The 22,965-nt window shown below is 64.7% G+C and overlaps 1 protein-coding gene across 7 annotated transcripts in view; it reads left to right on the forward strand.

Moving 5' to 3' along the window:
• The window catches only part of ARHGEF11 (Rho guanine nucleotide exchange factor 11), a 77,818-nt gene extending 54,901 nt beyond the window's left edge, over positions 1-22,917 (forward strand). For 3 of the 7 annotated variants that reach the window (XM_032318068.1, XM_032318074.1, XM_032318070.1), the window contains 30 exons: positions 1,380-1,454; positions 1,655-1,756; positions 2,654-2,752; positions 3,730-3,772; positions 4,723-4,819; positions 4,943-5,065; positions 6,547-6,570; positions 6,740-6,884; positions 7,164-7,263; positions 7,938-7,967; positions 10,050-10,176; positions 12,454-12,633; positions 12,727-12,774; positions 12,922-13,109; positions 13,304-13,450; positions 13,714-13,793; positions 13,897-14,022; positions 14,418-14,535; positions 15,184-15,362; positions 15,687-15,762; positions 15,849-16,016; positions 16,409-16,499; positions 16,968-17,093; positions 17,443-17,498; positions 18,535-18,753; positions 18,934-19,263; positions 20,125-20,235; positions 20,896-21,104; positions 21,385-21,571; positions 21,933-22,917. In XM_032318068.1, the coding sequence (XP_032173959.1) occupies positions 1,380-1,454; positions 1,655-1,756; positions 2,654-2,752; positions 3,730-3,772; positions 4,723-4,819; positions 4,943-5,065; positions 6,547-6,570; positions 6,740-6,884; positions 7,164-7,263; positions 7,938-7,967; positions 10,050-10,176; positions 12,454-12,633; positions 12,727-12,774; positions 12,922-13,109; positions 13,304-13,450; positions 13,714-13,793; positions 13,897-14,022; positions 14,418-14,535; positions 15,184-15,362; positions 15,687-15,762; positions 15,849-16,016; positions 16,409-16,499; positions 16,968-17,093; positions 17,443-17,498; positions 18,535-18,753; positions 18,934-19,263; positions 20,125-20,235; positions 20,896-21,104; positions 21,385-21,571; positions 21,933-21,991 (3,663 nt within the window). In that variant the 3' untranslated portion in view covers positions 21,992-22,917. The remainder of the gene's footprint in view (positions 1-1,379; positions 1,455-1,654; positions 1,757-2,653; positions 2,753-3,729; positions 3,773-4,722; positions 4,820-4,942; positions 5,066-6,546; positions 6,571-6,739; positions 6,885-7,163; positions 7,264-7,937; positions 7,968-10,049; positions 10,177-12,453; positions 12,634-12,726; positions 12,775-12,921; positions 13,110-13,303; positions 13,451-13,713; positions 13,794-13,896; positions 14,023-14,417; positions 14,536-15,183; positions 15,363-15,686; positions 15,763-15,848; positions 16,017-16,408; positions 16,500-16,967; positions 17,094-17,442; positions 17,499-18,534; positions 18,754-18,933; positions 19,264-20,124; positions 20,236-20,895; positions 21,105-21,384; positions 21,572-21,932) is intronic. The other 4 variants (XM_032318069.1, XM_032318073.1, XM_032318071.1 and 1 more) reach the window with 4 other exon arrangements.
• Positions 22,918-22,965: the final 48 nt, after the last annotated feature.

The following is a 22,965-nucleotide window of genomic DNA, read 5'->3' on the forward strand; positions in this document are numbered from 1 at the left end:
GAACCATCGGGAACTCCTGTGTTCGCTCGTGTACCTGGATAACGTCTGATTTTTTTTTTTTTAATAATGAGCATCTTCTGCCTTCATAATCAGAAAAACTTCGTATTTGTTTTTTTTGTTTTTGTTTTTTTTTTTTAAGATTTTATTTATTTATTTGACAGAGAGAGATCACAAGTAGGCAGAGAGGCAGGCAGAGAGAGAGAGAGGGAAGCAGGCTCTCTGCTGAGCAGGGAGCCCGATGCGGGACTCGATCCCAGGACCCTGAGATCATGACCTGAGCCGAAGGCAGCGGCTTAACCCACTGAGCCACCCAGGCGCCCAAAACTTCGTATTTGTAAAGACTTTTAAAATACCCTCCCCTCTCTCCACAACACACAAAAACCTGGTGTTTTCACGCGTCACCCGAGAGCCGGGTAGAGCCACAGGTGGCCATCCAGCGTCCCCTGGGGATCCCGCACCCCACGGTGCCACGGATGCCGAGGAGGCCGGAACGCAGGCTGCCTCTCATTCGGTGTCTCTGGGCCTCGCTCCCTCCCGTGTCCGTGGGTGCCGGGCTCTGGTCACTGGCCTACCTTCTGGGCCTCGGGTTCTCCGACTCCCGTGCTGAGCGTCAGGCCCACAGACGTCCAGGAGAGCAGGATGAGTGAGGGACTCCCAGGAGGCGCCGTCGGGGAGGCCGCCGGAGTGAAGGGGTGGGAGGCGTCTGCGCCAGGGAGAGGGTGGATTTGAGTGACCTGGGGGGCCCGTGGAAATGAGGAAGGTTGCGCTGAGTGGAGAGCACGGCTGGGAGGGGCCTCTGCGAGGCCAAGGAAGCATCCGGAAGGCCTGCGCTGGATGAACTCTCTCCTCGTTCCTAACGTCGGCTCACCAGTTAGGGCTCAGTTTTAGTAAAATTGGTGCAGAGAAGCAGGTCACACTGAGAAACCTGGATTTGAGACCCGTCATCGCCTCGGGCAGGCGCAGGGGACAGAGGTCAGCTCTGCGCCCTTCTGCTCCAGGAGGCAGGGGTGGGGAGCTGTCGTGTGACAGAGCGGCCGGTGGCTGCAGGCACGGGTGTGGGCTGTGGTGGGCGCAGGTGTGGCTGCCGAGGGGACAACGGAGCCTTAGCCCACCATCGCCAGAGCTGGCACTGCCCCCCGGGGCTTTCGCAAACAGGAAGAGCACCCCCGCTCTCGCTTCCCGTGCCCACGCATACGTGCCCTGGCAGCCCTGCCCGGAAGCTCTTGACTTCTGCAGGTGGAAATTGTCGTCCTGTCCTCAGATTTTGGGGAGGTGGGGAGATGCCACGTTCGCCAGACCGTGCCGCGCTCCTTGCCAGTGCCGCACTGTTGACTCCCGTCCCCTAACCTCTGCTCCCTGCCACTGGCTTCTCTCCCCAGGGCACAGACCAGAGCCCGAAGCCTTTAATTATTGGCCCAGAGGAAGATTATGACCCGGGTTATTTCAACAACGAGGTAACGGTTTCCTGGTCTCCTTTCGTCATGGTCCCGCCAGCTGCCGTTGCTGGAGGCACAGAGAGCCGCTGCGGCCGTGGGCGGGGCAGGGCGGGCCCACCGCTTGTCGGCTGGGGGCGGCAGGGGCCATGGGGGCCCAGCTGCGGGAGGCCGAGCTGCTGTGCCCCGCGTCCAGCCGCCCCCGTGCTCCTGCATTGCAGAGCGACAGCGTCTTCCAGGACCTGGAGAAGCTGAAGGCTCGGCCCGCTCACCTGGCCGTTTTCCTGCGCTACATCTTCTCTCAGGCTGACCCCAGTCCGCTGGTGAGTCGGGAGCAGCCTCCGGACCGGGGCCTGTGGGCTCCCTCCCTCCTGCCTCCGCCCTCGAGAGGGGTTGGATCCGCGGGCTGCGGCAGGTTGCTCAGGGACAGTCACTGGGCCCAGAAGGTGCAAGTCAGGAGGGCTTCCTGTAGCCTGGGGCGGTGCGGGGGGAGCGAGGCGGGACCCCCGCCCCCGTTCTCAGTCTGGTCGGAAGGTCCCTCCTGGGCAACACCGGGGATGGCAGATCCGCAGCGTTCACGTGGGCGAGGGGACAAAGGTGATGACGGCACACGGGACAGGGTGCCTGGGACCAGGGCTCAGGGCCAGCAGCCTCAGCAGCTTTTCTCATGCTGCTCCGTGCTCGGAGAAGGACGGACCAGAGAGGAGGACCTTGTGTCCCTCGCAAGCCCCGGACCGCTGACTTCCTGCGGGGCTGACAGCCGCGGGGGCCTGGGTCAACGTCACGGGCCCCGCAGGTGTGCCCTGAGCACCTGACACCGGCGGCAAGACAGAAGCAAACCACGGACCCTCAGGAGACAGGGGTGGGGGGGTGGGGGACGAGGACGAGGCCAGACCTCAGGGGCGGGGCGCACAGAGTCCTCTGCTGGAGGCTGTGGGCCGGGGCTGGCGTGGATTTGCCAGAAGGTTTGAACACGAAGCCAGGACTTCTCAGCCTCCGTGTGGCCACGTTGAGCTGTAGGTTGCTCGCTGGGCCTGTCTGACGCATCTTCCCTTCTCAGCCGCGTCAGGAGCCTGCGCCCGCCCGGCATCCCAGCACCTCTCCCGGCAAGGCTCACAGAGGTCTCCGGGCCCTGCCCGCCTTCCCCTGGGGCTGGAATCCCGCTCCAGAGTCGGGCCGTGGGGAACCGCTGCTCCAACCCGTTTTCTCTCCCCTCCTAGCTTTTTTACCTGTGCACAGAAGTTTATCAGCAGACACACCCCAAGGATTCTCGAACCTTAGGAAAAGACATCTGGAACATTTTTCTAGAGAAAAATGCGGTAAGGTAGTCACGGATTGGGTTAGTTTTACTGGACTCTTGGGGCCACTCAGGAGCAGAGGGAAAATGAAGCCACATTTTCAGGCTGGGTGGAGACAGGTTCTTGAAGAGAAGTCAGGTCTAGGGATTCCTGGGTCGTGTTCACGCCCTGCTCTCAACCCTGAGCTCCTTCCTGGCCCCTTCATTCCTGTGTGCACAGTAGAAGTCACATTGCCTGTCCCCTGGGCCACAGCTGCTTCCCCCCAACCCTCCTTGCCTGCCCATCAGGGGACAGAGCAGCAAAGACACAGAGACACCCCCCCAACCCCACCCCCGCAATGGCCGTCGAGATCAGTGAGCCATGACAGGGGTTCTGACAGAGCCCTTGGGGTACCGCCCAAAGCAGGGTTTGCAAGGAAGAAGCCCAGGGTATGGGCAGAGGAGCGCCATGTAAGCGGACAGGGCCACGATGGTGCCCCTCCCCCGTGCCCCACGCGGCACCGTGGGCCTGGTCTGACCAGTGATGTTCCCAGTCTTCCAGTTCCGGTGTGAGCTCGCAGGGTTAACGAGATGGGAGGGAGCCGTGTTCCTCAGGACTCGCGGGCCCATCCCCTTGCGTGGGTCTGGAGGAGGGTGGCAGCCGCCAGCCTGTCCCCGTGGCCAGGTCCCCGTGCTCCATGCTCCGCTGGACGCTCGGCCATGGGAGGGAGCAGACGAGAGGGCCCAGCGAAGTTTCCCTGTTGCTGCTCAGTTGGCAACAGTAGGAACTGGCGGACCCACGGGGCCGGCCCCGAAGGTGGCCAGCTGGCCCTGTGGCTTCAGGTTCCATTTCTCAAACGCCCTAGCCTCGCGTGCAGGCTCCCAGGGGAGTAAGGGGGACGCGGCGGGGGTCAGGGAAGGAGACGAGGAGGGTGGGAGGCTCTCCTTGCCTCAGGGTGACGTCTCCCGTGTGCCCTGGCTGGGGGTCTCACCACTCACCCCTACTATCCCCTCTTGCAGCCGCTGAGAGTCAAAGTCCCAGAGGCGTTACAGGCTGAAATTGGTAAGTCAGCTCATGGGCCCCTTAGTGTTGTCCTGGGTCCTGGGGGGCTCCAGAGCACAGAGGGCGCAGAGCCCATCCTTGGGCACCCCTCCTCTAGGAAGGGGAGGTGGGGGCCGTTCCTCCAGAGCACCTTGTGGTAGCTGGAGGACAAGCACCAGGGGACAGGCCCTGCCTGGGGAGCTCGTCCAGGGAGGGAAGACATGACCCCCTCAAACACGCGCTCAGTTCTGCCCTCCATCCGCCTGGACGCAGCGGGGTCGTCTGTACCAAGGGGAGGTGGGACTTGAGGGGTTCCTAAGCCTGGTCGAGCATCAGAATCCCTTGGGGAGTTCTACAAAGTCCAGAAACCGGGGCTTCCTCTAGCCCACCTCAAGGTCGGCATTTTTGGTTCTGTAAGTTCCTCACTGATGCTGAGAGCAGCGGCCCAGAGAGGACCTGGCCGGCCAGGTGGTCGCTCCGCTCCCTTCTCACACTCAGCTCGTGAGTAGAAGAGCTAAGGGAAGGTGGCCTAGAGGGCAGCAGCCTAAGGAGGGGGTCCCAGGCAGCTTTCTAGACAATAGGTTTCCCACGGTCGAGGGTGAACGGAGCTGGGCAGGGACTGGCCCTTGCCATTGTGATGCTGCCACAGGGACAGGACACTCAGCACAGGTCCCGTGAGGGCCTTGCCTCCTCAGGCTCGTGCACTGGCCGGGCAGTCCCTGGGGCATGTCTGACGGCAGGCAGGGCTCTAAGGTCCTTCCATGTCTTGTGGTTTGGAGCACCCAGGGGTCGTGTCCTCACCTTGGGACCTGGACGTCAGGGCTCCAGTCCTAGATTCAGGAGTAACCGGCTGGATCCAGGCCTCCGCCTCCCTTGGCTCACAGGAGGGCGGAAAGCTGGGCTACTGGGGGCTCCCCAGGTGCGGGCCCCTCTTCTGAAGCCCCATTTCTGTCCTCCCTGGTTCCCACCAGACTTGCGTCTGCGTGCCAGTGAGGACGTCCGCATCGCGCTCCGTGAAGCTCAGGAGGCGGCCATGCCCGAGATCCAGGAGCAGATACAGGATTACAGGTGCCGGCCCGCCGCTCCCTCCGCCTCAGCACCCGCTGTCCCCGTGCCGAGTGCGTCCCGTGTGCGCGCGCTCGCCCCTGCTGGGTCTCTGTCGGCATCTGTGTCCGTGTCTCTCTGACTCAGGGCGAAGCGCACCCTGGGGCTAGGCAGTCTCTACGGGGAGAACGACTTGCTGGGCCTGGACGGGGACCCTGTCCGAGAACGCCAAGTGGCCGAAAAGCAGCTGGCCGCCCTGGCGGACATTCTGTGAGTGCGCTCTCCGTGCCTACCCCTGCACGAACACACGCGAGCATTTGTGGGTCTGTGGCCCAGCGTCTCCCCTGCACGTCTACGCCACGCTCCTTCCCCACTGGCTCTCCCGCTGCCTTTCTCAGGCGAGGGTGGTGGCACTCGGCGGCCGGTGCGGGGCCTGGGGCTGCCTATGGGAGCCGTCTGCTGCCTTGCAAGCCTCCTCCTGCCCGCACGTTCCGTGGAGCCCAGTGGGAGGCCCACGCCGCGTGTCTGCAGGGGGGCTGCCTTCAGGAGGCAGATGAGCTGGAGGACGGGCGACCGGCCTAGCGCGAGGAAGGAGCTCGCAGCACAGCGGCCGTGCCTCTCCGGCCCATCTCGACATTGTCCCCCGCATGACTTTGTGGGCACACGTCAGGCTCAGGCCCACGTGACCTCAGTCTCAGCTACACACTGACAAAAGGGGCACGAGGAGGTCTTCGTAGTTTGTTCCCGAGGCCGTTCGGAGCAGTGAGCTTGATGGGGTCTCTTCCGGGCTCTTGGGATGTGTTCGTGGGCAAAAGAGCAGTTCCCGTGACGCGGACGTGGTAGCAGGAGGAGGCCACATTTGACGCGCAGGTTCTGTAGCGCGTTCGGAACGAGGAGAGGGAGGCAGCAGCTCCGAGGAAGGGGTCTGGAACTAGCGCGAGGCCGTTTCAAAGAGGGTCAGGGCAAGCCACACCCGGAGAGCAGCACGGGGCACCTGCGGGACGTGGGCCGCTCCTCCTCATGGCACCTGGGAGCAGAGCATCCCAGGCAGAGGGAGGCGGGGCGGGGGGGCGCTTGGCGTCTGGGGGCTGCGGAGAACGGCATGGCTGGGGCTCGTGGAGAAGGTCTGGGCTGACGTCCAGGGCCGGACGGGGCAGCCGCTGAGCCTTCAGCCACGCCTCAGACCTCCCGGGCCCACTGCCCTAGCGGTCTGACGGCCAGAGTCCGCCCAGGGGTGAGCGCGGCACCAGCCTGTACGCGATCAGTGTCGCCGGCGCCTGAGCGCCCCGCTTGTGATGGGGCCGAGCAGGGAAGCCTCGGTCTCGATCCCAGAGACCTGCTGCTGGCTCACGTGCCCTTCCGAGAATCCTGTGCATTAACGTGTGTCGAGTTCACACGTGTCAGGCAGCACCTGGCCCCTAGCAGACCCTCCAGTGTTTGTTGCCGGTACCATTTGCCTGGTCAACGGGTTCCCTTAGATCCGGTCTCAGGGTATGACCTTCTGTCTTCCCTCAGTGGGCGCGGCAGAGCCCCTTTCTCCAGAATACTTGCTGGGGCTGTGCGGAGGCCCCCAGGGGAGGGAGAGCTGTCCCTGCCTGGGCCCCACGCCAGCTCCGAGCAGAGCCCAAGAGTCGAGGCCCAGCCTCCGTCCCCGACGGCCCCCATCTTCCACGTCCGCGCGGCGGACACGGCTGCAGATGGACACAGCTGTGCCCCGTGGTGCGAGTCACCTGTCCTTTCTTTGATTCCAGGTCCAAGTACGAGGAGGACAGGAGGTGAGTGTGATGCTATGGGGGCCCCTGGCCTCAGGGGTCACAGTCTGCATGTTCCCCCCCAGTCACAGCGGGGCGTGGGGTCCAGGCCGCTGCTGTTCCGGGACCACCGCCTGGGTGGCAGGGACAGCACAAGCACTCTGCCCGCACCCCCTCCCCCCCACCGTCGCAGCGCCCCCATGGACTTCGCCCTCAATGCCTACATGAGCCATGCCGGGCTCCGTGTCCGAGAGGCACGGCCTTCCAGTGCAGCTGAAAAGGCCCAGGCAGCTCCCGACAAGGACAAGTGGCTGCCCTTCTTCCCAAAGACCAAGAAGGTGACAGAGCTATCTAGAAAGTATCTTCTGGTGCGGTTCTTTGCGGGGGCAGGGAGGGAACATGCTGGGAAAGTCCCCCCACCCCATCCCTGCCCTTGATCCCACTGCCCTCACGTGAGTGTCCATGAGGACCCACAGATGAGCTCAGTACCAGGCCGGTAGTCCCCAGGCCGGCTCAGGAACCTGTGGGAGTCTGCTTCCCAGTTCGGGGCGCTCCTTGGGCCAATGGCCATGTCTGGGGATTGGGACCTTCTCCAAACCAGGTGTCTCTTGTCTCAGCAGAGCAGCAATTCCAAAAAAGACAAGGACGCCTTGGAGGACAAGAGGCGAAACCCTATCCTCAAGTACATCGGGAAGCCTAAAAGCTCGTCCCAGAGCAGTGAGTCTAGGGGGTCGGCGGCCTGGGCAGGGTGCAGCCACGGGCCCACACGCCACTTCCTGTCCCTGCTGCTCAGTCTCCCCTTGCCGGTGCATGCAGGCTTTTCCAGGGACAGGGACCAGAAGGCCATGCTGGTCCCTGGGCCTGAGTCTAGAAACTCAGAGCCCGTATGGCCACGGAGGAACACCCCCACCCCCTGCCAGCGGCAGTAACTGCCCCATCCACCTTCTCCAGTTGGCTTTGTCCAGGCCCCGGCGTCGTGCGGGCGGCACATGGGGGCCCTCGAGGGGACGTCCGAGTGACCGTGCAGCAGAGCTAGGCAGATGGGGCAGGTTTGGGGCCCAGAGGCCCCCCGATGCCACTGCGTACCCGGAACTCGGGTGGGCCATTCGCGGGCTCCCGGCTCTGTCATGGCTCCGGAACTTGCCGCCGGCCCCCGGGCAGCGTCTTCAGCCGCCACCGTTAGTCTCAGGAGTCTGGGAAGGGCCCTGGGGTGGGCCGGCAGCCTTTTCGGAAATGGCTCTTGGGGTTGGGGGGTCTCTTCTGGATGAGACCAGAGGTTTGCCCCACTACCTTTTCACTTTCCAGCTCAATGTAAGTTTTGTTTTGAGTCTTGAAGCATTGGATTGACTTTTCATGGTTTACTTTTGTTTCTGTTTGTTTTTTTTTTTTAGCATTTCATATTCCCTTGTCCCCTGTGGAAGGTAAAAGGACCATTTTCTGTGGGTTTTTCTTTGCTTTAGCTTTGAGTTTCCATCTCTCAAGTCTGTGTCTCCTTCTCTCCCTGTGGGCCCCTCCTCCGTCCGTCCGTCCGTCCCTTTCCTCTGTTTGTCCGTCCCTGTTGCCCCAGCGGCCCTGTGACGCAGCCCGCTCCGGGCGCTGCTCTCCAGCCCTTCCCGTCTCGGGGACCGGGCTCCAGAAGTGCCGGGGCTCTGTGTGCGCGCGGGAGGCCACGTCCCACGCAGTGTCCTCGGAAATGACAAAACTCCTCATTCTCGAGGGTTGTGCGGGCTTTCTTCAGTAGACAGCAGGGCTTCAACGGTACTCTGGGGCTTTTACTGTCTGTCCGCGCCTCTGCTTCAATTCTCCGGCGTGGCCCCTCCCTGACCCTGACTCTGAATGTGGTGGACGGCGCCGTGTAAGTGCAGCAGTTAGAGGGAACGTCCCACCCTGCACGGGAGCCTCGCGTGGCTAAGCCCCCGCGCATGGAAAAATCACATCCTCACATCAATCCCGAGAGGCTGAGCGCCTCCAGGCGGGGGGAGCCCAGGTGCTGTGGATTCGCCCCCCTCCCCGGCCCCCGCACGAGCACCGTCACAGGACGGGGATCCTCTGGCTCTGCGGTGGGTCTCTATGGAGAGAGCCGTGGGATGCAGTCAGGAAACATCTGGGCACTAGAAGTCATTTTCTGTAAAGTGACAGTTAAAAATTCAAAATTATTTCAAGGTTTTAAATTCCTAGATCCTTTATGCTACTTTAAAGAAGAAAAAGTTTAAAATTCTGACACAAGGTCTATAAAAATGGTAGAAAAACAGAAGAACGGCCTGACGTCCCCGGCCCTTTGTTCTTCGCACACCCTGTCCCGTCCGTCCTGTCCGAGAGAGACCAGCCCCACCGATCTGCCACCCGGGGCCTGGCGGTCCCAGTGATGTAGCGATTGGGTTTGGTGTTCTCGAGTTCCCGGGACATCAGGAAAGTCTGGATCCGCATCTGAGGACCAGCCCGCCCTCCCCGCGGCAGACACCCCACCACCAAGCTTTGGACCGCTTGGGGTCACCCCTGACTAGCAGGGAGTGTGTCTGGTTGTTAGTAACGTGGACTCGACTTCTGTCTCGTTTCGCTGTCATCCAGAGGACGGACAAGAGAGAACGGGGGACCCCAGTGAATGACGGGCTCGTTTTAACAAACTGTGTTCCTTCCTGCCTGTGTTTCACCGTTACCCTGGCTTACTCGGTCATGCCGGCTCCCAGACCACACTGTCCCTCGTCATGGCATGCGGCTACTTGCCGAGGATGCGTGGCCTGCAGGAGGGGAGCAGGGACTCCGCCGGTGGCTGCGTGCCCCAGGGTGTTCCCGGGCCCCACGCCATCTCCCAGCGGTGCTGCTCAGGGTGTGAGCTGCATCGCTGAGCCCGGGACAGGTGGAGGTGGCCGCGGTCCCCAGAGTAAGGGTGACATAGCAGTCCCTCGTCCAAACACGTCCTCACAGCCCCCTCGCAGTGGGTCTGGGAAACTCTTCCCCAGCTGCTGCCCAGAGGGTCCTGAGTTCCGCGTCCTCTGGCCCGGGCGCGCTCTTGCAGAGCCCAGCATCGGCTCTTCAGGGAGATGTGGACGTTTCCGCAGGCGGGCCCCCAGGTCGTGTAGGTAGGATCAGGGCTTCCCCAGCTCCTGTTCTGAGGTCCCTGGAGCTGAACTCACTGTCTTTGAGGACGAGAGCCCCTCTCGGGCATCACACGAGCCTTTTGAGTTTCTTACCTGTCTTGTTTCTTTGAATAAGAAACGTGAGAGAGAGAGAGAGCGAGACCACCGTGCTGCTCTGCACACTAGTGGGAGAGGGCCTGGAGCTAGACCAGGGACGGGTCTGGTCCCTGGGACGGGTCTGGTCCAGGGCTCTGGTCCCAGGGACGAATCCAGAGGAAGAGCACCGTGTCTCCCGGCTCCTAACCCAGTGCTGCTGTCCTCCTGCTTGCTCATAGCTCTGTCTTCGGGGCCAGGCGGGAGCGAGGGTCTTGGGGCGCCGTCCCCGGACAGAAAACGGAGTGCGCTCCCTTGTGTCTCTGCTTCCAGTCAAGCCAGGCAACGTGAGGAACATCATTCAGCACTTCGAGAACAACCAGCCGTATGATGCCCCGGAGCCCGGGACGCAGCGGCTGTCCACCGGCAGCTTCCCTGAGGACCTGCTGGAGAGTGACAGGTGAGGGGGGCCACATGGTGCTGGCCGCCTCCCCAAGGAGGGGAGCCCGGGCAGCGACTGCAGCCAGCATCGACCCCCCTGCCTCGCCCGCTCCCTTAGCCTGTAAGGCGCCCGCTGCAGGGCTTGCAAGCTCTCCCTCTGCCTCCCCGCCTGAGGACTGTTGGGAAAAGACGTGCTCCGTGCTGGCAGTGAGGCCCGTGGAGGACAGAGCTGGGCCCCTGACTGCCCAGCCTGGGGCTGCTCACCCTCAGCGTCTGCTCTGGGTTCATCCAGGGCTGCTGAGCAGCGTCCGTCCCGGGAATGGGCTAGAGGCTAAAATAGAGCTGCTGATCGGGTCGCCACGGGTGTCAAGGCGAGAGAAGACCGTGGGGCAGGGTGGCGGGAGGCGGTCCTGGGAAGTAGCGACGTCCCATGGAGACGGTAGTGGGCGCCCGTGAGGAAGAGTGCGGAGATGGGGCTCTTCCCTCTCAAGACGCGCAGGGTCTGCAGCATGGTCTCTGGGTCCTCAGGAGAGCCCTGCTCCGGCCTGGGCGCCCTGGACTGTGGTGTGATAGCAGCCATGTCCTGTCTCAGACTCTCCAGCCAGCACTTCAGTGAAAACGCTGGTCGGAAAGCTCCGAGCACAGTCACTCTCACATTCCCTCAGTCACTCTCGAGCTGTAGTCCCCGTGGTCCTGCGTGTGCAGAAAGAACACGCGTGTGACTCGAGCCTGAGCCTCTGAGCGGGCACGCACGCAGTCCCCAGGGAGTGGCCCAGGGTGCCAGACCGTCTTCCCTCCGAAACCATTGCCGCATCGAGTCTGCCGTTCCCGCTTGTACCCTAGGCTGCGCATTTGCAGGCCGCGTCTGTGAGCCTCGTGCGCTAGGACGACTCTGCCGTAGCGAGGCCGACGGAGAGTCGGGGAAGAGGGAGGTTACGCTTGTCCCGGGTGGAGGGATTGAGTGCTGGTATCAGCAAGTGCATCAGACGAATGGTTCTGTAGACGTCACGGTTTGGGAATAAGGCGAGGCCTTCTGCAAACCTGTGTTCTTGAGGCTGCCAGGGAGCAAACTGTGCCCTGAGGCCCTCACTAGGCTCCTGACTCCGCGGTCGGCGGAGCCCTTGGCCTGGCTCTCTCTGCGGCACAGTGGGGCCGGGCTCCGCAGGTGAGAGGAGCCCCAGTTCCAGAAGGCAGCCTTCCTTCTAGGGACGGGGCGCCAGAGGTGGTTGTGCCCTGCTCCTGGGGAGGAGTTCACTCACCCAGGGTGCCCAGGAGGAGGCCGGGTGGCACTCACTGGGCTCAGGCGGCCACTGTGGGGCGCTGGCGAGAGTGCTGGTGGCAGGCTCGGTTGCAGACACTCTCGCTGACCCCAGGGGGCGGGGGGTGTTCAGAGGCGATGGGCTGGCGGTGGTTCCTAACCCTCAGGACCCCAAGGGCAGCTCCGTTTGGGTCCTTGGTGGTTCGGACAGACGTGATAAATGGGGACCGAGCTACTTGGTTCTTTTCTCTGCGGCAGCCTGCTGTGCGACCAAGAGCTCCCCACGTGGGTGGAGATGAGTGACAGGCAGCAGGGCCGGGCAGGGAGGCCCCACCCCGGGGCAGTCAGGGGTCCGCGGTGCCGGCTGCCACTGTGGGCCTGCAGTGCAGGACGCGGAGGAGAGCAGCCCCGGCCGTCGGCCTCTCACGTCCCAGAGACACTCGGTGGCCAAACGTGGCTGCCAGGGCACAGCTTCCTGCCATCAGAAGCCAACCCCCCTGCTCCCCCCCCCCCGCCCCGCGAGCCGGCCCGCCCCCAGGAGGGGAAGCAGAAGCTGGGAAGCGAGCACAAGACAGGGACGGGAAACCCTGCGCCACGGCTAGGGCAAGAGGCCAGCAGCGGGTAGACCTTGTGCCAGGCCTGCCAGTGAGGAGGCTGGCCTGCGTGTGAGAGGGTGGCATCTGTCCCCCTGGTAGGAAATCCCAGAGAGGGAGAGCTCTGCCTCTTGCAGAGTCCGAGGTAGGGGCTGACCTGCTCCAGAGCCAAGGGCAAGGGACACTGGCCACCACACGGCCCGGGATCCGGACCTCCAGTGCCCACAGCTGTCTTGGCGGCTCCGGTCTCGGTAGCTGTACACAGCACAAGTCTGGTCTGTTGGTCGCGGATGTCCCTTGTCCTCTGGATGGAGACTTAGAGCAGCAGCAGTTGTCACTGGGAAGTTCAGGCCCTGTGGGTTGGGGGCAGAGGGCCCCTGAGTCAGGGTCACAGGTGTAAGCCGTCCAGGCTGTCGGACCCTGGGTCTCTTGCCCTGCTCCCCAGCTCCCGCTCAGAGATCCGCCTGGGCCGCTCTGAGAGCCTGAAGGGCCGGGAAGAGATGAAGCGGTCGCGGAAGGCAGAGAACGTGCCGCGCTCTCGCAGCGACGTGGACATGGACGCGGCCGCGGAAGCTGCCCGCCTCCACCAGTCAGCCTCCTCCTCTGCCTCCAGCCTCTCCACCAGGTGAGCAGGGTTTGGGCAGCTTGGTGGCAGGGGTGGTGGGGGCAGGGGTGCTCTCTCGGGGCAGCGGGTGCTGAGGGCTGACTTCCTCCACAGGTCTCTGGAGAACCCGACCCCTCCCTTCACCCCCAAAATGGGCCGCAGGTGAGTGAGGCGCCCGGCCCCGAGCGGCTGGTTGGGTGTACGCATCCGTCTGCACAGCCGGAGGTTTCCCCCGGGCGTGGGGCAAGTGGGTCGGACTGGCTGTTGGGGGCACCCTTCCTCCTCGCGGAGCTGGCTCTCTCCCCTCAGGAGCATTGAGTCCCCCAGCCTGGGGTTCTGCACAGACGCCCTCCTCCCGCACCTGCTAGAGGACGATCTGGGCCAGCTGTCAGACCTGGAGCCGGAGCCAGACGCCCAGAACTGGCAGCACACGGTGGGCAAGGACGTGGTGGCCGGGCTAAGCCAGAGGGAGATTGACCGGCAGGAGGTCATCAACGGTGAGGGTGTGCGCCGGCACTCGGGCGGCGCCCAGGGGACGCGACCGGCTCCGCGTCGCGTGCCTTCCCCGGGGGCGGCGGACGTAGCCCCTGGGACGCCAGCGCCCGAGTGCCTCAGCGGTGAGGTGGTTGGGGGTGACAGCCGTCCGTTCGGATGCTTGCTGACGTCTCCCGTCCCGCGACGCCCCGCTCAGAGCTGTTTGTGACGGAAGCGTCCCATCTGCGCACGCTCCGGGTCCTCGACCTGATCTTCTACCAGCGGATGAAGAAGGAGAACCTGATGCCCCGAGAGGAGCTGGCCCGGCTCTTCCCCAACCTGCCCGAGCTCATCGAGGTCCACAGTGAGGCGCCCTCCTCCCCACCTGCTGCCCCCACACACATGCCTGTTCCAGCTGGCCGCCAGGTCTCTGTCCCTTCTCCACCACACACCAGGCCCCCTTGAGCAGCGCCCCTCACCAGTGCTCCCTGGCCTGGAAACCAGCCTTCCCCTTTCCCTGGACCCTTCCCTGCCCGGCACTGGTGCCACGGGTCCCCTCTGAGGGTGGTGCCGGGTCCGGCCACATAGCTTTGCCCCAGGCCCCGGTGTCCCTTCTGTCTGTCCCAGATTCCTGGTGCGAGGCCATGAGGAAGCTCCGGGAGGAGGGCCCCATTGTCAAGGACATCGGTGACCTCATGCTGGCTCGGGTACGCCCGGAGGAGATGGGTCCCCTTTCCCACGGCTGCACAAGTGGCGGAGGAGGGTATGGGGCAGGCATGTGACGCCCAGACGGTGTCCCTCGTGCCGCAGTTCGACGGCCCTGCCCGGGAGGAGCTCCAGCAGGTGGCCGCCCAGTTCTGCTCCTGCCAGACCGCCGCCCTGGGGCTCATCAAGGCCAAGCAGCGCAAGGAGAGCCGTTTCCAGCTGTTCATGCAGGTGCGCCCACGGCCAGCAGGGGGAGCCCCGGGCCTCCCCCGCCCATCCACGCTCAGAAACAGGGCCCGGTGCCCGCTCTCAGGACAGACCGCTGCTCCCCAAAAGGGACCTGATCCCCCGTCAGGAGGCCCCGTTCACTCCCAGGGCCCATGGGCACGGAGGCAGTACCCAGTTCCTCGTCCGTAAAGTGGGCATGGCAGTCGCACAGGGGCGCCTGTCTGGCCACCCCCTTCCCTGGGTTCCCTGCCTGGCCCCACCCACCTTCCCCTAAATATTTAAGGAGTTGCTCTCCGGGATCAGGACCCACTTGGAATTTTCACACCCATCTGGGGCCTGAGCCCATCGGCCGGCTCCTGACTGGGCTGACCTCTCCGTCTGCGCCCCCATCCTTCCAGGAGGCTGAGAGCCACCCCCAGTGCCGACGGCTGCAGCTCAGGGACCTCATCATCTCAGAGATGCAGCGGCTTACGAAGTACCCCCTGCTGCTGGAGAGCGTCCTCAAGCACACGGAGGGTAGGGCGCCGGGCGTGTGGCCCCACGCAGACCTCCTCCGAGCGCAGCCCTGCTTTGTGACCTTCCGCGAGACCTTCCCGGTCTTCAGGGTCTGCTTCCTGGCCTCATTAGGGTCCGTCCAAGAAAGTGATCACAGCTGTGCCCTAGGGAAGATCAGGTGTTCAGAGTCGAGAGGAGGGAGGGGGGGCCTCCAGCCTGCGTGGGGTCTGAGGAAGCATCTGGATGCCTGCGGGGTTGGCACATGAACTCCCCCATGACCGTGGTCCCAACCCAGGGCCAAGGCGCAGTCGGCACCCACCCCGCCTATCCCCCTGTTGGATGCCTCCGTGCCCTTGGACTTGGGGTGTTGGAGTCTGGGTATGGAGTGGCCCCCCAGAGGCTGTCCCTGCCCCCAGCTGGTCCCCAGCCCTGCCCCACATCCCCAGAGCTGGTTGCAGGCCAGGCGGCAATTCCCCAGAGCTGCTGGTGTGTTCAGAGAGGGGTGGTCTGAAACCGAGGCCCCTCCGTGGCAGAGACCCCTACGTTTGAGGGCCTCAGTTAGGCAAAGGCAGCACCCCGTGCCCGTGCCTGCCAGCTCGCCAGGTGCATCGGGCTTCGACGGGCTTCCCAGGCAGGAGCCCCTGACTGCCACCTCCGCCCCGCCGGCAGGTGGCACCCCTGAATATGAGAAGCTCTGCCGGGCACGGGACCAGTGCCGGGAGATCCTCAAGTACGTGAACGAAGCAGTGAAGCAGACAGAGAATCGGCACCGGCTGGAGGGCTACCAGAAGCGGCTGGACACCACGTCCCTGGAGAGGGCCAGCAATCCGCTGGCCGCAGAGTTCAAGGTGGGAGCAGAGCCGGGGCCTGGAGGGACTCGGGGCGGGTGGAATGGCCAGTCTGGGAGGGGGTGCCCCAACGGGACCCCACGCACACCCAGGCAGACAGCCCCAGTGGCGGGACCAGATGCTGGAACCTAGGGTGCTGGAGAGGGAATGAGACAGGGTCGGGGCAGGGAGAGGCCTCGGTCCTACCCATGCCCCACGGGGGCTTCCGAGCGGAGAGGGCCTCCTTTCTGCCGCTGGCCCCCAGCTCCTCCGCGGGGCGTCTGGCGCCTGGGCGATTCTTGCATGTGCTCGATGAGTGAGCAAGTGAGTGGCTTCTCCCTCCAGAGCCTGGACCTCACGGCCCGAAGGATGGTGCACGAGGGGCCCCTGAGCTGGAGGATCGGCAAGGACAAGAGCTTGGGTAGGTGTCTGGGCACGGGGGCCGCGGGGCTCCCCCGGGGGCGGGGGCGGAGTGGCCGGCCCCTGACGCAGCCCTGCCCGCCGCAGACCTGCACGTGCTGCTGCTGGAGGACCTCCTGGTGCTGCTGCAGAGGCAGGACGAGAAGCTGCTGCTCAAATGCCACAGCAAGACAGCGGCGGGCTCATCGGACAGCAAGCAGACCTTCAGCCCCGTGCTCAAGCTCAACGCCGTGCTCGTCCGCTCCGTGGCCACCGGTACCCACAGGGGTGGGGGCAGCCCAGGATCGAGCTCCCTGCCTCCCCTGCGGACCCCCTGAGCCAGAGGATGGGGCCGGAATGGGGCCGGAGGGCATGGGGGTTGGGGGGCGGGTCTCATGTCAGGCAGACAGTCAGGAAAGGGCCCCGGGACACCGCCTGCCGTGCCTCTGGGGCTCACAGGCTGGGACAGGGACTAAGGCCCTGTGCTCCCACCGTGTTAGGAGCAGAGGTTGGGGGATGGCTGTGAAAGGGACCTGTGAGGGCCCGTCCCAGCGTGGGCCCCACGGGGCACACTGACCCAATGCGTGTCGTGCCGCGGTCGAGGGTCCGGGCTCCAGGGCTGCTGTCCCCTCCGGCGCCCGCCACCGACCCTCCCCTCCCCCACACAGACAAGCGGGCCTTCTTCGTCATCTGCACCTCGGAGCTGGGCCCCCCCCAGATCTACGAGCTGGTGGCACTGACGTCGTCAGACAAGAACACGTGAGAATTGAGGGGGCCACGCATAGATGCTTTCCCTTGGCCAGCGGGGACACCGCAGGTGCAGGGGGCCCCAGGGCCATTGTCCTCGCCCGAGTCCAGTGTCACCAGTGCCCCTTGCCTGCTGCCTGCCCTCGGGGTGTCTGCCCCTCTAAGCTCCCTTCATCCACGCGCCCTTGGCAGGCGCCTCCTCCTGGGCCGACACCCACCCACCCCATCTCGCCTCTCGGCGGCCTGGCGAGGTGGCGTGACTCAAAGCACAGACTGGTGGAGTCCCACGGCGTCTCGGTGTCAGGGCCATGCTCCAAGCATGGGTCTGGCCTCTCAGGGGTCGTGTGGAGGGAGCGAGCCGCTGGGCAGCGCGGAGCCCAGAGCCCGGCAGAGGCTGACTGTTCGCGGCTCGCCGCCGGGTGGTGGAGGGGGTGCGCCGCAGCCTCGTCCTCACCACAGTCCTCTCTGCTCCTGCCACAGATGGATGGAGCTTCTGGAGGAGGCCGTGCGGAACGCCACCCGGTGCCCGGGAGGTGCCCCTGCGCTGGCCCATCCGCCGCCCCCGGGCACCCAGGCGCCGGCGCAGCAGAGCCCCACACCCAGCAGGTGCTGGCCCGCGGCCTCTCGCGCCCTCACTGCAGGCCACCTGCTGGCTGCTTCCGAGCCCTTCCCACCTCAGCCGTCTGCCCCGTCTCCTCTCCCCCTACCTGGCTATCCTGGAGACCACACGGACGGGGGTGTGGGGTATACGGTCAGGACTGGCAGAAGCCAGCAGCATCCGCCCTCCCCGCAAGGTTGCCGGCCAAGGGCAGGTGCCGAAGCCTTACACCTCCCTGTTCGGACCCCCCCCCCCCGGCTGCCTGTTCTGATGCAGGAGGCCAGGAGGCATCCGAGACCTCACCCCTTCTGGCTGGCAGAACCGCAGCGGGTGACCACTGGTGCCTTCTTTCCTTAGGGTCCAGCTCGATGGCTCAGAAGTGTTCCACAGTGAACCAGAGGAGCTGCCCGGAGGTATGTGCCCTGAGCTGTCTCTGCAGGACCCTCCCCCGCTTCCGCCGTCCAGTGTTAGGAGGGCAGGTCAGGAGGTGACGGGAGAGGCCCTTGGGGCCTGAAGTGTGAGGTTTGGATAGAACAGAGAAGTGAGTGAGCAGGGGGTCCAACAGACCTGAGCGAGTGTAGACAAGCTCGCGTGGACAGGGAGTCTTTTTTTTTTTTTTTTTTTTTTTTTTTTTTTAAGATTTTATTTATTTGACAGAGAGATCATAAGTAGGCAGAGAGGCAGGCAGAGAGAGAGGAGGAAGCAGGCTCCCTGCTGAGCAGAGAGCCCGATGCGGGACTCGATCCCAGGACCCTGGGATCATGACCTGAGCCGAAGGCAGAGGCTTAACCCACTGAGCCACTCAGGTGCCCTGGACAGAGGTTCTGACCCTGGCTCTCTGGGGACAGGTGTTTGGCCATTGGGTGGAGTCCAGGGGCCCTTGCTTCCTGCTCCTGGGCATTTCTGTGGAGAATGACATGCCGGGGCGACAGCGTTCCCGGGCTGGGGCTGGGGAGGAAGGGTACGGGGTCCCACTGAGCGACTCTCTGGGGAAGGATGTAGGACGCTGGGTTTAGAGAGAGACCTCCAGGCAGGCGTCTGCGCCAGGTCCCTTCATGCCTCCTACGGGTCTGTGGCCACGGGCCTTCTCCGGCTCTCGGTCTGCAGTGTAAGCGGCGCCCCTGCCCACCCCTGCCGCGGCCTGCGCTCTGCTGTCCCCATGCCTACACCACTGCCTGCCGTGTTTCTCACAGAGGCCCCTGAGTGCTGCTGTTCGTGGGTGTCTCCCACTAGAACTTAAGGTCCCCATGGGCTGGACCCGTGTTTTGTCGCTACTGTGGGCCCAGAGTCTGGGCCAGTGTCTGGCCGTACTTGGTACTCAGGAAGCATCAGTAAACGTCCCCAGAGTGAATCAGCCAGGGTTCCGGTTCCCCTTGATCCAGAGCTGGGCACGGGGTCAGCCCCCACGGACCGTCCCCCCACTGCCTCATGCCACCCTCCCCCCCGCAGCAGGCCCTGGGCCCCAGCAGAGGGCGAGGGGGACACACCCGGTCCTGCCGGAGGATTCCGAGCGGGAGGGCAGCCTGGAGGAGGAGCTGGGTGCCCTGCCCCATCCCTCCATGTCTGCGGATGGAGAGCACAGGGGTGGCCGGACGAGAGACCCCATCCTCCTGCCCCTCCCAGGCCCTCTGTTCACGGAAGGGCTGGCCGACTCAGCCCTGGAAGACGGTGAGTGCCTGGGGAACCCCTGGTCCCTCCACCGGCCCGAGGGCTCTCCCTGCGTGTTTGAGGAGAGAAGGGGCCCAGACGGTCGGGACCCCATGTCCCCACGCCCAGCTCTGGCCCGTGGGGAGTCGGGGAGAGGACACGCCCCGTACTGGGGACACCACCTCCCTTTTTCTCCTCCAGTGGAAAGCCTGCGACACCTCATCCTGGGGAGCTTGCTGCAGGGTCAGTGCCCTGAGGCACAGCCTGCCGGGGAGCCTGAGGACGACCTCACCCCTACACCATCCCTCGGGAGCAGCACCTGTCACCCCGCAGACCCCGGCTCCCCAGGGCACGGCCTCCTGGGGGGGGAGGAGCCAGAGCAGCGGGGCGACGCAGCTCTCCGCTCCCTGGAGCAGCTGCCCCCGCGGGCCCGGAATTCCGGGATCTGGGAGTCTCCCGAGCTGGACAGGAACCCCGAGGAGGAGGCTCCGAGCGCCGAGGCCGCAGGACGTTACCAGGTGGTGAGAAAAGGTAAAATGAAGGGGACACCCCCCGTGGAGACAGACCGCAGCTCGCCGGGGTCAGGGCGAGTGCCGGTGGCGCTGAGCGTGCGGAGGCCGGTGCGGGGTCCCGGGGATGACGCTGCCGCCGCGCAGAAGCTTTGGGGTCGGAGGGTTTCAGAGCCTGTCCCCTGACGTCTGTGGGACCCGAGACAAAGGCCGAGCCCCCGAAATGACTGAGCCTGAGGACAGCTGCAGGAGCCAGCTGTCCCGGAGAGCGTCTGCTCGGGGTCTGAGGAAGTCCCGTGGCTCCCCTGGGGGCACTGCACCCCCCCGGCACCGGGCAGACACTGGGCAGATGCTCGGGGCACACTGAGGGCCCCGCGGCAGGGGAGGATGCGTGGCGAGCCGATGTGGAGGACGGAGGCCATGGCAAGGGCAGCCGGAAGAGCCAGGAGCCGCTGGGGTGGGGGCTCGGGTGGGCTCTGGGCAGGGCAGGGAGCCAGAGGGAGGAGAGGTCCCTGCGGCCGTGGGAGCGGGGAGGAGGCCCACGGAAAGGATGGAGCGAAGCCTGAAGAAGTACTGGGGGCGGCGGCCAGGGAGGGGTCCCGGCCTCCGCTGCATTCCTGGCCCTGTCTGCCCAGGGCCCGCCCCGCCCTGGTTTCTGGGAACTCCCCTTCCTTCTCTGCCCTTCGGTGAGCTGGTGGACAGCTGCTCTGCAGCCCTCTGCGCGCTTGCACGTGTGACCTGTGTTCACTTGGTTGTCCCCTCTGCTCCTCTGCTGCCCCCCCTCACTTTTCCGCTCCCCCCTCCCCTCCCCTGCTCTCCCTCTCCTGCTCTTCCTCCCCCCTCCCGCTCTCCTGGTCTCTGCTCTCCCTGGTGGTGGTGGCAGCTGGTGGCGGCACAGATGCAGCGGAGGTGGCGGGCAGCAAGGCCAGGCTCCCCGAGAGCGGCCAGTCCGGGCCTGAGCCACCCGACGTGGAAGACGGGGCAGAGGCTGCGGGTAACAAACTTCCCCTCGGACCCAGAGCCAGACCAGGACCAGAGTGTGGGCGGAGCCAGGCTTCGGGGTCGACCCCTTCCTGCATTCACAGGGTGTTCCCTGAGAGCGTCTGCGGGGGAGGAGTAGCACCCAGGGACAGGGGAGAGCCCAGGCCCTAGTCTGGAGACCGCTTGGAGCGGAGTCGGGACTGTGGGGCGGCCTAGAGGGCCGGGAGCCCCAAGTCTTTGGTGTCTCCCCTTCTCCTCTCCTCAGCCCCGTGTGGGCCAAGGGGTCTGCGGGATCCCGCGGAAGAGGGTGGTGGGGGCGGGGGCTGCGTGGACGTTCATCAGCAGAGCTTGCGATGGGGCAGGCATGAAGGAGCCTCCCTGCTCCTGTCCCCGACCAGTGCCCCCCTCTCCCACCCTCCAAGGACAGGGGTCACTCCCGATTCCCCAGCGGCCACCATGAGCATCCTTCCTCCGCAGGGGCCATCGGGAGGGCTTTCTGGAGGAGGAAGGCCTTTGGGGGGTGACGGGCGGGCACTGTGAGGCCAGCGTGCGCTGAGCTGGATCACAGGGCGCCATCCCTGGCCCTGGGTCAGTGCGGGGTGCCCTGGGGCACAGGAGGAGGCTCCCAGCTCCTCCGTATCCCCCTCACCTACTCCTCTCGCCACGGGGACAGGGAACTGCTTCTATGTCAGCATGCCGGCGGGACCCCCGGACTCCAGCACCGAGCCCTCGCAGCCCGACAGCCTCCCTGCCTGGCAGCCTTGGGGAAGCAGGGGAGGTCGCCGGCGCCCTAGCCACTCTGCACCCAGCCTGGCCCTCAGGGACGTGGGCAGCATCTTCCACACCATCGAGCAGCTCACCGTCAAGCTCAACAGGCTCAAGGTGGGCCCAGCGTGGCAGGGGGCGTGGCAGGGTGCTCAGTCCCCTCCCAAGACCCATCGCCTTGAGGGTGGGGTGTGTGGCAGGGGCGTGGCGGGGTGCTCAGTCCCCGTCCCAAGACCCATTGCCTTGAGGGAGGGGTGTCCTCTGGCCTGGGTCCTCCCCACAGCCGCCCAGGAGCACAGAACCACCCCGGGGCATGGTGAGGGAGCAGCAGCCGGGCCCCTTCCCCAGGGCCCTGCCTCCCAGGACCAAGGTCCGACGCCCCCTGCTACCCTCCCAGGACGTGGAGCTGGCCCACGGAGAGCTGCTCAGGTCCCTCGCGGGAGAGTCCGGCGGCACCACGCCCGTGGGCAGTTTCCACACAGGGGCAGCCGGATGGACAGACAGCTCCCTGTCACCTCCAGCCAGGGAAACCCTGGCCTCCGACTCCAGGGACAGCCACCAGCCAGGGCCGTGCTCGGAGGACGGTGAGCGAGGCAGTGTCCTCTGTGGGGGCTGGACGGGGTCCTCCTCCTCCCTGAGTCCGTGAATTCATCCTCTCAGCTTCAGAAAGGGATCTGCAGGGAACCCCCACAGGAGCTCGCCTAAAAACTGGAAACCCTCTTTGGATTAGAGAGAGAAGGCACCAGGGAGCAGGTCTCCCCCCAGAAACCTGCTCTTACAGGGTGGGCCAGGACACAGCTGTCCACGGGCTCAGGGTGGACAGGAGTGCGGCGCTGCAGACAGCCCTTTCCAGGCCGCAGTTCCAGATGGCCGCACGGGGTGGGCGGGGGTTGTCCCCACACGACCAGGCCAGCCCCTCAGCTGTCTTCCCCACCTCCTCCACAGGCTCCGACACCCCCCTGGAAGACGGTACAGCACTCACAGCCTCGTCCCCAGGACTGTAACTGTCCCCGCTCCTCTGGGGGATGGCCCGAAAGGGGCACAGGGCAGTGGGAGCCGGGACCTCCTTGTGGGCCCGTGGAAGATGGGTCCAGCCGAGACCCCAAGGGCGCCCCGCATGTCGCTTGGTCTGCTCAGGTCCAGGTCCAGTTTGAGCATCTCCCCTGCCCTCCAGCTCCTCCAAAGGCCTCTCCTGAGAACGCTGAGTGCATCTGAAAGGCCCCCCAGACACAGAGGTGAAAGGAGGGGTCTCTGTGTGAATGCACTTTCTTCCTCCGTCCCCTCCCCGCAGGGCCCCAGGGCTGAGGCGGGCGCCCTCCGCCTCTCCCCTCCTCGTCACTTTGGTTTCCTATAAATATGTACGTACTGTATGTGCATCTCGCTCTGTAAATAACTTTGACCCATTTTGTTTGTGTTCTGGGGGCCCGGAGGCAGGCCCAGAGGGCACAGCTTGCATCTCCTAGCTAACAGGCCTGCTCCGGGGTCAGGGCGTGAAGGGGGAGCCAGACCCGAGCACCAGGTCCCCCGTGGGCAGGAAGGCGGCCCAGCCCACCAGGCTTGAGAGCCCAGTCCCTGTGGCCTGAGCCGAGAGCTTCTCTCCCCTCCCAGGACAGTCCTCTTCGGGGGAGTTCCTGACCCCATCTATGTCCACCATTGGCCACGCTCTCCCTAGGGAAAACCAGTGTATCAGGTGCGCCCCGAAAACCGGACCCAGGAGGTGGGGCAGGGGGTTCGAATGCTGGAGTCCCCACATTAACCCGGGCCCATCCCCGGGGCCATGGCAGCATCAGCCCCTGCCCCGTGCCGGCCCCTCCTCACGGCCTGGTAGGATATACACACTGTGCTAGGTGTATATATACGTATATATATAAATATATATATATATAATATATAAAATATAGAGATGGAAATGACTGTTTTCCTGTTAAAATAATGTATACTCTTTTATTTTCTTTCTTTCATGGTTAAGTTTTTTTTT

This window comes from Mustela erminea, chromosome 17, assembly GCF_009829155.1.
Source record: "Mustela erminea isolate mMusErm1 chromosome 17, mMusErm1.Pri, whole genome shotgun sequence".
Taxonomy (NCBI): Eukaryota; Metazoa; Chordata; class Mammalia; order Carnivora; family Mustelidae; genus Mustela; species Mustela erminea.